Here is a 15,456-nt window from a genome sequence, read left to right as displayed (position 1 = left end):
CGCCAAGGGGAGAGTGCGCTGCACTGTTATTGTCCTCGCAGGTGCAGGAGCACAGCCTCCTTGAACTTGGGAGGATCGGCTGTGACCATGACTTTCTGGGGTAAAGAGTTCCAGTCTCTCACAGTTTGAGGATAAAATGAATACTAGTATCTGAACCAGTCTTTGTGAAATGGTAGAGTCTTGTATGAATTTTGATTTGATTTGATCCATAGCCTTAGTTGACACCCAAAGGAAAAGAAGTAACTGCAGCAATGACAGTCTCCTTAGATATGCAGGCATTTCATTCCCCACGTAACATCTACTAACATGATTCCATCAGGGTAAATAATTCCGCCACCCTGAAAAAATAGATCCAAACAGATCTCCAACCCAACGTCCCCCAGTTTAATGCACTTCTGTATATCTAAACGGTACATACCCTGAAGGCACTGCACTAGAGATCTCTCAAACCCAATGATTTTCAAAGTGGCATATTTATGTAACCTGGAGGTTACATGTAGGTGGTAAAGGAGGCCTCTCAGCACGGGTAGGTTTGTGCATTATCTTAAAAAACAGGCCCGGTTATGTCATCAACCGATGAATTACCATGATCTTGCACATGCATACTATTTTGCACTGAAGAGTCACATAGGAGTTTACCAGTGGCACGAGAACGAACTGTGCAAGCCAAAAAGCACACACAGAGCTTACACACTTTAATACAATACATGTTTCCCGCCATCTTTTAAAAATCGTGACCCCTGACCTGCACCCATACTGCACAGCGGCAGCGTGGGTCGATCATGGCGGCCGGACCGATCTCAGAACGGAATCAGGGTGAGATTTTGCTGTTTTTTCCCAAAATTTAAGTACTCAGGGAAGAATAAAGACTCTGCATTCAATGTAGAAACCATAAACTGTTTGCATGTACTAAAATTAATGCGTTGATTGTTTTACTTTTGACGTATGACTCGTATATTTTGTACCGGCCGACCTTCCGCAGTACAAAGCGCCAGGCCTGGCTAACGTGTAAGCGACGTCGTAGCGTCGTCACAATAATTTCACGTTACACGTAAAAATATGTTCAAGTAGCGCCAAAACGTCACATTTTCAGGTCTGTTGTTAACGTATTCAGATCATGATGTTTTTTTCTTGCCTTCTCGAATAACCCCACTGTTGTAAAGCAGTAGAGTTCAAGCATTTTGCCCCCCTCCCCATCTTTTTACGCCGTCAAATTTTCTACATGTAACGCCAGAAACAAAAAGACAGCTTACATGACATATGCTGACATAGCTATTAGTATTATTGTGAATACTACAGATGTCTAACTATTACAAAGTAAACAAAATAACTTCGTAGCACATAAGATTTTTTTTTACAGTTTTACATGTGAAATTTTATATTTTAACTCCCCAGATGCCACTGTGTATGTTGGAGGTCTGGATGAGAAAGTGTCCGAAGCTTTACTATGGGAGCTGTTCCTACAAGCTGGACCAGTCGGTATGGATCTCTTTTTGTCTTGGTCCTCTACTAGTATACGTACTGTATCTGTAATAAACGATGTGTCTCTGTACGAGATCTGGATAAATCCTGGGCAACACCCCTTATTTGGGGTCACATGTCCAGGAAGTGTTAGTGTACATGTGTAGTTATTGCCAGTTCCTCAGGTTTCGAGTTATCTCCTCCCTGAAGTTAGTGGGGTTTGGTATTAGGGTGGTTGTATCTAGCAGAGAGTTCAAGTCCAGGACAGTTCTTGGGAAGTAAGAGTTGTCTTAATCACGTTTTGGTGTATCGCACTAGATTTACAGGATATGTAAAAATGAGTGATGGAGATTGTTCTGTCTTGTCTAGTAGTTACATGTACATGTTATGATGTAAGGTCATTTCAACTGCAAACTTGAATCACTGGAAACGCCTCCAATTCCCCCGAACATTGAATTTTAAGTCCCCAAAATGTGTTAAAAGCTTTATTTCTATCCAGAACTTCTGAACACTTGATTGATTTCTAAAGTCATGTACATGTATATCTAACTCTCCTATTCCTTGCCCAGTGAACACACACATGCCGAAGGACAGAGTGACACAAGCACATCAAGGCTATGGGTTTGTGGAGTTCATGTCAGAAGAGGACGCTGACTATGCCATCAAGATTATGAACATGATCAAACTGTACGGCAAACCCATCAGAGTGAATAAGGTAAGCATATATTTTCAGACTTGTTGAAGTTCGAGTGAGTCTTTTATTTGCTTTCTCTGAAGGTTGCTAGGCTAAATTTCTTCAGTTCCTTATGGTACTGGATTATGTATTAGAATTTAGATTTTACCATTGTTTTGATACTGCAACTTGTATATATAATTTTCAGTACAGGGAAGCAAAACAGATGTATCGATGGTAACCACCTTCACTGGTTTCTTTTCATGTCTGCCAAATGAGCTGTATTCCTCGGATTGTTCTTGAATGTTGTTTGCTAGTATGAAATCTGTAACAAACATGAGATAAAAGTTATGAATGTATTTTAATGTGGAGGTAGATTTTGTCAATATATTTTGAAATATTGCTCTTTTGTAAAGTCCTTATTAGAACAACAATTTCCTCGCTATTGTGACATGGAGCAATCCCCCTGCAGCTTCCTTTAAAATACAGACTTCAAGTGTTTGTGTTTACGCACTAGGTGCTCTCCAAATGTTTTCTAATGCTCTCACACAACTCAATATTTTTTCCAGGCCTCAGCCCACAACAAAAACCTGGACGTCGGTGCAAACATCTTCATCGGTAACCTGGACCCTGAGATCGACGAGAAACTCCTGTATGATACCTTCAGCGCCTTTGGCGTCATTTTGCAGACACCAAAGGTAAGAAGACTGTCTACGTAATCATTATGCTACATGTTATTATGACTGTCTTGATTAATTGGTTAGAAATTTGAATGATCTTTCTTGAATATGCTTGATGTATTGTAAATCATGAAGCATTTGCTGTGGCGCTATGCTCGCCGTGAGAGCTCACTGCAATTACTAATCTCACGGTGAACATCAAATCAATCTTTATTGAAAAACCAACTTTGCAGGCATGTCTGTTCTGAGGACACATCTGAATTTCATTAGATTTCTTAAAAATTTTAAAAGCATGTTAAAACATTCCAGTTGATTACATAAAAACTACATCACAATGTTCATATTTATAAAATCGTATATATTAAAAGCTATCCTTTAGACGGACAATGACAGACGACTGTGCTCTTTCTTACTGCTGTCCTACTTTATTGTTCCAACTGTCAATTGAACATGCTATAATTTGTTGTTATCCTTTCCTTACTACTATGAAATTAAGTTTCCGCAAACTTGAGACAATTTCCGGTTATGATTTTTAGTTACACTATCATAGACTAGAGTAGCACAAACTATTTTTTTCAAATAGATATTTATGTATTTTGTTGCTATGTTTCTTTTCTATCCATTCAGAGATTTGGTATAAAACCCAGTTCTACCAGATCCTTCTTTGACTTTAGTCACTGACGAAACATAGTGGATGCTATCCGAAACGTCTGTTTCAAAATCTTATCCAGTTGCTTGAGTTATTATTTTTGGCGTATCTTATTACCTGGATGTCTAACCTTCATCAACGTATGTTTCTTTTCTCTTGTTATTTCAGATCATGAGAGATCCAGAAACAGGGAACTCCAAGGGCTATGCCTTCATCAACTTTGCCAGTTTCGATGCCTCGGATGCGGCGATCGAGGCGATGAACGGACAGTACCTTTGCAACAGGCCCATCACCATCTCTTACGCCTTCAAGAAAGACTCCAAAGGAGAAAGACACGGTTCTGCTGCGGGTAAGGATGATTGTATTCATGCACAAAATGAAGGGCATACATTTGTATTTAACAAAACAACTCTTATAATCCCACCAGGTGCCCTAAGACCGCCACATAAAAAACAGTAAATTCAAGATCTACTACTAGACACTAATGTAGCATCGGTAATCCTGGATGTGTGCACACTTTAGATATCCAGGACACATTCATGAATTAGGCATCAACAACACATTTGTTTTACTGTTTTTATTATGAGAGTTGATGTTACTTTGGTTACTAAAATTTCTAAATTTCATTTCTAAAGCTACATGTACATGTAACAGGCGTTTGGGTTCAGTTAAAATTACGCAGTGAATATTACAATGATAACAATCATAGTCTTGACATTAAGTGAGATAGGCATGAAAACATATAATTATAGTAAACTGCATTTCAATGATGATATTTTTTCAGTGTATTTTCAGTGTCAGTGTATTTTCAGTGTCAGGCCAGTAGGAAAGCTGTAACAAGGACCATGCATATTTCGTCTCATACCAGTTGTGTAGACTCTACCAGTCTCCCCTGGTCGCTGGGAAAATAGTAGAAATTGGCCAAATAGAGTCAAATGTTTGAAGGGAGTAGCCGACTCCCTTCAAACATTTGACTCTATTTGGCCAATTTCTACTATTTTCCCAGCAACCGGGGGAGACTGGTAGAGTCTACCAGTTGTGTACCTCTTGTGTCTCACACCAATGTTTGTTCCAGAGAGGTTACTGGCTGCCCAGAACCCCCTGTCCCAGGCAGACCGACCTCACCAGCTGTTTGCGGATGCCCCGCCCACCCCCCAGTCCAACCCACCCATGTCGTCAGCACCGCCGCAGGGTGGGCCTCCTCCAGGTAAGGGGCATATTTACAGGTTTGGGATAGCAAAACCTGTTCTGTTTTTGTCAGCATCCATGGGTGCCAATATGTTGGATCTTGACTTCATGCCAGCACATTGTTGTATCCGTTTAGATGTAATTTGTACCAATTGGAAGAAGAGTAACTGTAACAGTAACACATGCTTTTGTATTCTAGTTATTTTCTTGCTTCCATGTTTTCCAGTAAGTTCAATGACTAGACGCAAGGAGGCTGTGTTATTGCTGGCTTTATTATATTTCTTGGTGGCTTTGTGAACAGGGTTATCAGAAAAGTCTTTTTGATTGTTTAGCAGGCTTAAAATACTCTTAGAAAAGAAGCAATTAAAGTTAAAACCAAACTATAATTGTGAACTGAACATCAGCACTGAACAGCTTTCTGAAACAATAGCTTCTAGTATTGATTGTTTTGCTGCTTTGAAATTAGAAATAAATTCTAAAGTTTATGCCCTTTTTCTCTGCAGGGATGCCCCCTCCAGGCATGCCCCCTCCCCCACCCCCCTCAGGAGTCCCCCCACCCCCCATGCCCCCACCAGGGATGGGGATGCCTCATCCCCGAGGTGGCCCCCCTGGTCCTGTCCCCCCTCCGCCCATGCCCCCTATGGGTATGCCCCCCATGCCTGTCCCCCCACCCCCCTCCTCCGGAGGCATGCCGAACGCCAGCAACGCTTCATCCACGTCCTCTACAACGTCACAAGCGCAGGCCACGACCACGTCAGCAGCCAACATGCCCCCACCCCCAGGGGGGCACCACATGGGACCCCCTCCCGGCATGCAGGGCCCCCCTGGCATGATGCCTCCCCCACCCTGGGGTAAGTGCACACACCTTATCTTATGGGCAATTCTGTATATAATTGTATACTCTTCAATAAGAGGCAAGAAGAATGTTTTTTGGCAATGCCTGTGCCCTGTGGGGGGAGATATTTTGAAGTTGTCAAGATTTGTCTACCATGTAACAGAATGATGAGAAGAGAGGATAAGACAACAGTTTTCCCAATTACCTGTTCCAGTTACATGTACTATATACATTATGTGTATAGTGTTCATGAGATTATAACCACCTTAACATACATTTACTTGATATCAGACCTGTTAGTGTTAGATAAAGTTGCAATATCAAGTTGAAGCTGCCCTGACAACGTCATACATGTCTCTGTCAGTCAGTCTGGAAGACTAGGAGTCCTAGTAGGACTTAACTATGCATGATACAGTTCAGGTACAGATCAAACGATAGATGTACTTCTATCAGTTTTTTACAGGACTTGTGCCTCCATAGGCTATGTGGGTGAGTGAGGGAGGAAATCAGTGAGTGTTCATATCATGCATTAATCTTCCCTCCCTTTTTCCTTAGGTGGCCCAGGCATGCCTGGCCCGGGTATGCCGCCTCCCCCTGGCCACCCTGGAATGGGCCCGCCCCGAGGCCACCCTCGTGGACCACCCCCCGGTATGATGCCCCCTCCTGGCTTCATGGGTGGGCCGCATGGACCCCCCAGACACCCTCCGTTTGGTAAGTACCCTAAAAGCTGTCGCACATTTGCCAAGAAAAAACAGTTTGTGTATCTGCTGAACTTTGGGAATCAAGTAGACATACTTGTACAGGTACACATGTAAATGGTTGCTTGTACAAAAATGTACATGAAAATGGTTGCTCAGGACATGGTGGAGTTAACTATGTGAATATGGACGGGACTATTTTGATATAGCTTGTCGCTGGAGGTGGTTGCCTACACTAGGTAGTTTCCCCAACAGGTTTATGTTTAGATTTGATTATTTACTAACTGTAGAACCACTGTGACCTTACATTGTATCTAAGTCTTTGTACTATTGTTTTTTTTTTAATAAGGTATTGCTGTTGTACATGTCAAGTCAATGTACATTAGGCTACACCAAGTAATTTTTATGGATGAAGTCCGCGCGTGCATTGATTTTGGTCTGTTCCTAGAAAAAAAAAAAAAATTCCGCTTCCTGTAACTATGATCAAAGAGTTACGACAGTGCTGCAAATCGAAAGAAACAGGACAGGACAACAACTGCTGTTCAACTTCAACTGATTTATTCAAATTATTGCTTTTTCATGATGAATAAAAGAATTGTAAGTTGTTACACTGTGTTCTCATTCAATTTGTGTCCTAACATGTGTCGTCGACTATTATATTTCAAATCTAGGCATCTTGTTTTTTTCGGCCCTTCTTGTTTTTTTTCTGCGCTCTCGCATTAGATTTAGGGTCTCCAAAGGACGTCATCCATAAAAATTACTTGGTGTAGCCTTACATGGTAAAACTTGAAGCCAAAGCTGTGCACTGTCACCATCTCTACATGTTGCCTGTCCACAGTGAGGCACATGAATGTGTGACTGTGCTAAAGTAACGTACATACATTGTATATGTACATGGGAGACCTTAAGCACACTGGGAATGTTTTCAGTGTGCCTCCTAGCTCCCGTACACGGTACTGCATCTGCTGTGAATGATGTCAATTCAACTTACAAGTGGTCAGCTGTTTGTTTGCTTGTTTTGGTAACATTTATGACACCCATTTTCCACCAACAGGCCCAGGACCTGGTTTTCCACGTGGCCCTCCCCCAAGAGGCATGAGGCTGCCACCCCCGCCCAGAGGAATGAGACCACCCATGCCGCCAAGACCAAGATAGAAGTATGCTGGAAGATACCATGTTTTAGGGGGTAAAAAGGATGGGTTTATTTTTTTTCTCAGTGACCAATTTAGAGAAGAATCATGTGGAGGATACCATATATGTCATGCTGACTATTTTACAGACTTTATCCTGCTTTTTACAGGTTGTATTTATAACAGTGGTATAGTTTGTTAGCCTGGTATCTTTCCTATTCTAGCTCTGTTCACTCCTTTGAATGTTTGACCACATCACTGCAGAATAGTGAAACAATCGGCTCTGAGTCATATGGTCCTCATAACAGCAGGCATTCGGAAGTTTGACTCCCGTTACACTGCTCCTGAGAGATACGTTTTTGTGTACTTAGTCTAGTACATGTACCTGTAGGTGACAAACATTTACAATTGTATGAAAGCCATCCTTCGAGCAAACTGGAGCTAGCATAGGATGGATTCCGGGCTAATAGTTTGTATCAAATTAATACCAATCCGGTGTCTTTAGTACATATGTTTTAGAAATATTGCCCCGGTCCAGAATATGTGTCTACGTCTAAGTTTTTGTGATTCAGAAAACATAAGACTTTTGTAGACTAGGCAAAACAGTGTAAAATGGCTGATGTCATATGTGTGCGGGCACAGAAGATAATACCACCCTCTTTTCAGTGCATATGAAAATAGATCACTCCAGGTCTCAACAAGCTTATACTTGCAGGTTGCCTTTCGTGTTTATTCTTATGTTGAAGGCATCCAAGGAGAACTGAGGTTTGATTAGAAATGTTGGTACATGTACAGTACTTTGTACTCTTTCAAACAGCCCTTACATGACTGTATATGTTTTCATTATTATATACTTTCCTCAATTCATTCTTTCAACAATTAAATTTATAATATAGTCACCTTTCATGATGTATTTTCCTTCTAGGATTGACAACACAACATTTTAAATAGGAATAAAAGTTACTCTTTTCCTACTAGTAAACTATTCCATACAAATATTTTCACTTGATATGGAAGCATCAACATTGGTTGTTTTCTAAACCTTTAAGTATCACAGAATTAAATAATAAGAATGAAAACTATATTCCCTGCCAGCAGAGAAGCAATAAATTCCAAACAAAGTTCAACTTAAAATATGATATGAATTTGATTAAACATTAAGTGACAATATGCCATATTGGCACTTTGCTATTAAAAGTCTGTCTACTCTTCAAGTAAAAATTAATGACATCTAATTACAGATCTCATCAAATGTTTTCTCACATAACTGGCATTAGATGTGTGGTTAGGGTTGATGACTTCAATCTGAAGGTTCTGGGTTCAAATCCCTGTCAGCCCCAATGTTGTGCCGTTAGGTAAGGCACTTTACATCTACTACATACATGTATCCTCAACCCACTCAACTCGGTTAGAGACGTTCTCTCTGATGGGACGTGAAGCTGGAGGCCCCATGTTTGAGGAGAGCCACACCTCAAGCACATTTAAGAACCTACAGCACTCATAGAAAACAGTAATGGTCTTTCCAGTGTGAGTGGATCAAACCTACAGTCTTGTCTTTGGCAGCTTGTACAAAACTGGTTTGTTACGCAAAAAAAGCGGTTTACCGGTTGTGCGTATCTAAGAAAATGAGCATGACAACAGAGTTTTAAAGATTAATTCGATGTTTCTACAATCCCCTGCAGATTTGTTCTCATAGTTCTGGTCTATAAGTAAAAGGATCGGCATGATAATCTGCACATGTTTTACAGGAAACACATACATGTGTACATGTAAAACTACAAGGGAAAGTGACAAGTCCAAACCTCAAGTATACAGACCAGACATGCTTGCCACTTCATCTTAGCTATAACAGCTAAGGCCACAGCAAGTTCATTTGTTGATCCTCAGATTTTTTAAGAGATACATATAAATGCTGAGAAAGGATATGAAAATGAAATGAATTAAATCCTGTATCTTTGTATGCACAGTCTCAGAGATTAGATATTGCTACTGATAAATAACATACATTGTATTCTAAGTCAGATTAAAGTTATCCTCCAAGCCCTTTAATGTCCTCTTGTTAAAAAAGTCATAAAGTTTGAGGATCAGCCAAATAAATCGGTGTGTCCTATAAAGGTATTGGCCAAAAATTTGGTTAGCCACACTCAGTCCTTTATGACTTAATCTTGACCCTCACACCCTGTGTGTGGGGAAGGCCACGTTGGTCAGTGCCATTCCCCTGCGGGGGGGTCCGGACAGGGAGGGGGCCAGCAGGTCCATGGTGCTGTGTGTGTGACGGCTGCTCAGGTGGCTCATGGGAAGGCGATGAAGCTCCTTGGGCGACGGCCGCTCGTTTCTTCTGGGGACGAAGGAAGTGAGCTTCACCTGGAGCGACCTGGCACGTCCCTGCAGAAGAAAGACAGGTATAAGAAAAGTTTCCCTTTATGTACAACTTTATTCATTCATTTATCCTTTTTTTTTTTTTTAATTGCAAACAATGCAATTAAACGGGCAACCTCGGCAGCATTGCTGATATCTGGTGCCATGGACAAATACATCAGTAGAACACAAACATACATGTACATGACTATGACTTGCATGGTGGCATGTACACTCAATGTTCAACGTACGTATATCATATTGAACAACACTTTCAGCTGCAAGTATTGAAACAATAGAAATATAAATAAATAAAAAAGATAAACAGGAAAGTACCGGGTATGGACTTTCAGGTAATTAACAAAGTCAAGTTTTAATATAACATGTTTGTTTAGATGATGGGGACCATTTTGCAAGCGATGAGCGTCCAAAAATCATCAAAAGATCAAGTTTAGTGCATGCTTACTTTATACTAAAGGCGTTAAGATCCTGTGGCAAAGGCAGGAATGTTCCTTAGCAGATTAAACTTGAGCTGCCAGGAATGATCTAAAATGGACACATATTTTGTTGTTTTACTGTTTTTAGAGAAAAATCTTGGAGAATTGAATGCACCTGTTTTCTTCTGCACCACTTCAGAAGCCAGGAGGAGACGCCGCACAGTATCATGGTCCCGAGAATACAGGTGACTGCTGTCGTCACGACCGCCTGTAGGATCTTGTACCCAGGGTCTCCAGCACCACATGACGTGTCGGCCGGACGTCCGTTCTTTGGGGTTAGGCTTTCTCCTCGGGGGGTCAGTTCTCTTGAGCGCGGAGTCAACTGTAGGGATATGTCCGCGCTTTTTGAGTCGGCGTCGCCTGTGTTTCCAGTTCGGGGGCGCCCAGTGAGATAGCTGGTTCTGCTACTGTTGTGTTTTGTTTTAGTCGTGAACTGTTGTGGTGTCGTCATCCTTCTGTTCGTGTTGTTCCTCGTGGAGTCGCCCGGGGGCGCTTCTATGTGCGAGACGGAAAGGTGGACGATGACGAAGTCCTTGCCGACGTAGTTACTCGCCGTGCAGATGTAGACGCCCGAATCGTTCCGACTGAAGGCAGGAAGGTCGAAAGTACCCCTTTCCCCCACCACCAGTCCCTGTCCTTGAGTTAATCGCAGCCACTGCAACTCTGGCTCTGGAAAGCCGGACGCATCACAATCGAGCTCTACCCTGTCCCCCTCCCCGACCATCAAATGCCTTGACGCAACTCGAACGGAAGGGCTTTGACATTGCAAGACCAAGTCTCCTACCGGCACATCGGCAAGCTTCGTGTTCTTAAGCGTCGGGGGTGACTCGCACCGCATACGCTCGTTGAAGCCGCCGGTTCCGCAGGCCTTCAGTCCCTGCAGACGGCAATCGCACGACCAGGGGTTGCCAGTAAGCATCACCGTGTTGGAAATCAGGCCACACAGGTTGTCTGGTAGCGTCTGCAACTCGTTGTTCTCCAGCCGAAGTTCGACGATCTCGTCCAGCCCTCGAAAGGCGTCGTCGTGTATTCGGAAAAGTTCGGCGTTGGCGAGACGGAGCCGAGCGATCGTTTTCAAAGGCACGAAAGTATCCGAGTTAAGCGTACGCATGGGGTTAAAGGTCAAGTCCAAGTCCGCAAGGGTGGACAGATTGCCCCAGACGGACTTCGGAACGGTGCTGAGGTTGTTGTAGTTGAGAGATATAGATTGTAGGTTTGGGTGCCAACCAAATGCCTTGTCATCGATGGAATGAATGTTGTTCCATCCAAGAGCCACCATCTCAAGTCTTTCTAGTCCAAAGAAGGTGTCTTTGCCCAAGTAAGTCAACTCCATGTTCTTGAGATGCAGAACTTCTAAAGATTTTAGACTGGAGAAACACTTTGGAGGGATCCGTGTTAGCGGATTGCGGGAGAGCCTTAGGTCCTGTAGGTTGGAGAGCGGCTTGAAGGCGACGCAGGGAACGGACACCAGGTTGTTTATCTGCAGGTCCAGGTGCGTCAGGTTCCTCAGGTCGTCGAAGGTGTCGTCTGACACCATGGTGATGACGTTACCCCACACCTGAAGTCGTATATGGAGTAGTGGTAATCAATCATTTAGTCTCTTAATCTTCTTTTCAAATCAGTATAACACGAAAACACAATAATTCCCTGAGTCTATTGACTCCAATGCTTGTATTCTCGTTTTTTCTTCTCACATACTCATACTCACATGCAAACAAACGCATACATACATATACACACACACGCGCGCGCGCGCACACTTGTAGCCCTTCTTTGATTCGGCACCGTCGCGAAATATATCACTGGAGAACGGCAAAGGCTCATTTTATAAACAAACAAACGAACAAACATGCAACCATACCTCCAGCCTCTCAAGGCTCGGCATACCCGTGAAAATCTCGCGAGAGAGAGACGAGAGTTTGTTGGCGGACAGACGCAGCTTGGTGAGACTTCCCAGCCCGACGAAGGCGCCGTGGGTGACGGAGGTGATGTTGTTCAGGGGGAGTTCAAGCCACAACAGGCCCGGCGGGTAGCCTGCCGCACTGCCGCGAAACGTGGTGATGTTGGAGAAGGTCACAAACACGTGGTTCGTACCGTTCGGCACCACCTGAGGAATGGATGATGAATGCTATAATGTGGGTTTTCTTATTATGCAAGGCACAAAGGAAAGCTTCTAGAAAGGCGCGGGCTTACAGTGAAAGCATGGTCGCGGGTGACCTTGAATAGAACGCACGTTCGATTTGAATTACGTCACTTCGAACATGGTCGAACATGGTTCGGAATCTAAAAAAAAGTTTGGACATTTCGGGCCATGCATATTTGACCATCATGTTCATCTATTGATTGATAACTTTATACCCTGGATCAAGGTTGAACTGTAATTGCCAACACACGCAAAAGCGCAACTTTCATCCAGAATAACTTCTACAAACACAGATGAAGTTTCAAGTAATGATTCCTTTATAATGATAACTTAATTGCAAATTCATGCCCAGGGGATAATTGTAACAATACAAGGAAATGAGGTAATAATAATAATAAGGTACAGTACTCTTTAATGAAATAAACACAAAGTAACCTGAAAGTCGTCAACTAGCGCTACTTTATGTCTTGATAGTAGTTCTCACCGCCAGCATGTCTGTAAAGTTGACGGTCTTGTCGTAGCAGCGCACGGCTGACTGGCGCGTGTCACAGAAACACATGACGCCACGCTGGCACAGCTCAGCCGCGGAGTGGACCGTCCAGACAAGTGCACCCAGACCGAACAGTAAAACCGCCAGGCGGCGCTGCGACACGGTCATGGTTGTGACGGATCTCATGGCGACGGGCCAATAACACACCTCGAAAAAAAAGAAGAAAAAACACCTTTGCACGTTAAGAAATGATTAAGATATATAGATTCATGAACTCCATCATCAGCAACGCCACTTGGCAGTGCGTGGCAGTGAGGCGGGCCGTTATTGATCGTTATTGTCTTCCACAGTTATTTTTTTTTTTTGTCTGCTGTGCCCCCTCCCATCCGTAATCCATCGCCTTGGTCCCGCTCGATTGTCCGAATCGAAGTCATTGCTGAACTTGATAGATTTTTAAATCATTAATTTTCAAATACAGTAGCGTCATCTTCAATCGATAACCTTGAACATTCGCAGTCTAGGCGACAATTACAATTTGTTTTATGGGATTTAGCAAGCAGCAAATGCTGTTGTGTTGGCTGTATTGTGATTGAGGAAAACAGATTCAGAAGATTTTTGCAGTAAAAAAAAAGAAAAAAAAGTAAAATATGTACAAGCTCACATTGTATAATGAAATTGTTTTTCCCCACGTACGTACGAGCGAAAAAAACACAGGACGATGCCACACATTACAGGTTTTTAAACTACGACTCTTTTTCACAAGATCAAGAGTTGTTTGCTCATTTTCTGACGACTGGCCTAGCAGAGTAAGACCCACCAAACAAGAGGTATTAACCAACGTGTATTCATAGAGCCAGAAGGAGGTCTACACTGTGGGCAAATCAAAACTGAATTATCTGAATGAGAAGATTCGCCGGTAGCCAATCACTTAGACATGCCTCTTGTAAGTTGTACATTGTATGTCTCATGTGCATCTTAAGTTATCTATCTGTCTACAGGAAATATTGGCCACTTTTGTTTGTAATATTTCGTATGGGCATTCCGGTTAGTTTGTAGCTTTATGAGGCATAAGTAATCGCATTGTAGTGTATTCTAATCTGTACAGTTGTATTTGTATAACCCGCCCTTCGGCGTTCAACTCCAGTGTATAATATGCCGGTATAACTGTCCTGTGGCATAACACACCGGTCAGTTTCTATATCGATATAGCCGGTATAACCACCCTTCGGTGTAACACTATAGTTGGCTAGGATTCATGAAATGACAAAGCTTGCACGTGTGTAAACTTTGCCACTTTCTCATTTCAAATGACCAATCTTCGTAAAAGTACACAGTATGTGTTCTCAGGCTAACCATACGAGCAAAATGGGATTTCTGATTCAACATAACTAGAGGCTATTGTACATAACGTTTCTCAACATGTCGGCGTACAAAAATAAGACATGAATTAAAGTTAAGACCGCAGAATTCTAAGAAATATAAACCTACCTTCAAACGGACTACGACTCCGTCAAAGACAAGTAGCGGCGGCCTACTCTGTTCTGTTTCTATCTCCCGGAGTCAAAGTTTGCTTAGTATACCTAAAATCCCGCCCACATACCTACGCGCCATATGTATCCGACATCACAGATCCTTAATTGAAAAGAGTCACAGCAGACAAAGGTTTAAATCCTTTCATTTTGATCGGTGTTTACTTTCGTGTGGGTTAGTCGGCGCGCAGGCTGTGCGAGGTGGGATTAGCAACCCTTGACTCACGTCGTGCAACAATGGCTGAAAGGGAAGGGTGGAAATGCCGATAATGTCCTGTGTAAACCCCCGCTCCATCTGTCGTGCCGATGATTGGGACTTGATAAGCCGATATTCAACTGATCGACTGGACCTACTTTTGATAGTTCCAGTAAACAACATGTCTGCCCCGCCCTCTTCTATATTAATGCCCCCCAAAGCCCCTATCTCACTGGACCCGCGACACGTTGCCAATCATGCTGCGACCGAGCGATTTGACAGCGCGCTCAACGAATTCCATCGATAAAAACGAAACTTTTTACGCTTTGTGTGTTTTGTTGTCTTTTTAGTAATACTTGTACGTGTTACATAATATTTCCATTATGAATTCATGGGTAACACTAATCCTATATAGGACGCAGCGGGAATACATGGGTAGGGTCTGCACGGGTTTAGTGAGTATCATATTGTTTTACAAAACACACCTTGTGTAATTCACCACAAGCAGAATTCTGTAAAAAGTCGGCTGATTATGTATTCATTGATACGTACGACCGAAAATGCTGCGAGATCATATAGCAAAAAGGCAAAGTTTGGATTTAAAGATTTCTCAATTCATTTTATTTCAAACTTGGCTGTCATAATGACATTACATCTAGGCCCTCAATACGTTACTCTCTCACTGACTCATGCTATTCCGGATCATTCTGAAGAACGCCTCACTTGACTGACACCTTTCCTCTCCTCGTCTTGCAGTTGTTGGACAGGTGGGGCCGTGTGCTCCTGTATATTATCCCTCCATCTTAATCACAGCCGCCTCCTCCACTCAGTGGGTCTTCATAAGAGGAAATGAAATGTAGTCCCATAGCCTTTTCAGGCCGTAGGAGCAATCACAACGTATCATGTTTGCATCTCTCTCTCTCTCTCTC

At 42.7% G+C, this 15,456-nt stretch overlaps 2 protein-coding genes across 2 annotated transcripts; one reads left to right on the top strand and one right to left on the bottom strand.

Annotated features, from left to right (window-relative positions):
• Positions 1–716: 716 nt before the first annotated feature.
• Positions 717–8,028, top strand: LOC136443223 (splicing factor 3B subunit 4-like). Its single transcript, XM_066440366.1, has 9 exons — positions 717–816; positions 1,396–1,479; positions 2,031–2,176; positions 2,704–2,832; positions 3,632–3,812; positions 4,539–4,670; positions 5,155–5,502; positions 6,042–6,197; positions 7,239–8,028. The coding sequence occupies exons 1-9, from the start codon at positions 783–785 to the stop codon at positions 7,337–7,339; spliced, it is 1,311 nt and encodes a 436-aa protein (XP_066296463.1). The 5' UTR covers positions 717–782; the 3' UTR covers positions 7,340–8,028.
• Positions 8,029–8,705: 677 nt separating this feature from the next.
• LOC136443222 (leucine-rich repeat and immunoglobulin-like domain-containing nogo receptor-interacting protein 2) lies at positions 8,706–13,010 on the bottom strand. Its single transcript, XM_066440365.1, has 4 exons — positions 12,797–13,010; positions 12,031–12,276; positions 10,285–11,727; positions 8,706–9,699 (listed from the first exon to the last, which is right to left on the bottom strand). The coding sequence occupies exons 1-4, from the start codon at positions 12,986–12,988 to the stop codon at positions 9,487–9,489; spliced, it is 2,094 nt and encodes a 697-aa protein (XP_066296462.1). The 5' UTR covers positions 12,989–13,010; the 3' UTR covers positions 8,706–9,486.
• Between the last annotated feature and the right edge of the window lie 2,446 nt (positions 13,011–15,456).

The sequence above is a fragment of the Branchiostoma lanceolatum genome, chromosome 10 (genome assembly GCF_035083965.1).
Source record: "Branchiostoma lanceolatum isolate klBraLanc5 chromosome 10, klBraLanc5.hap2, whole genome shotgun sequence".
Classification (NCBI taxonomy): domain Eukaryota; kingdom Metazoa; phylum Chordata; class Leptocardii; order Amphioxiformes; family Branchiostomatidae; genus Branchiostoma; species Branchiostoma lanceolatum.
Note: the sequence above shows the minus strand (reverse complement) of the source record. Positions and strands in the feature narration are given on the sequence as shown.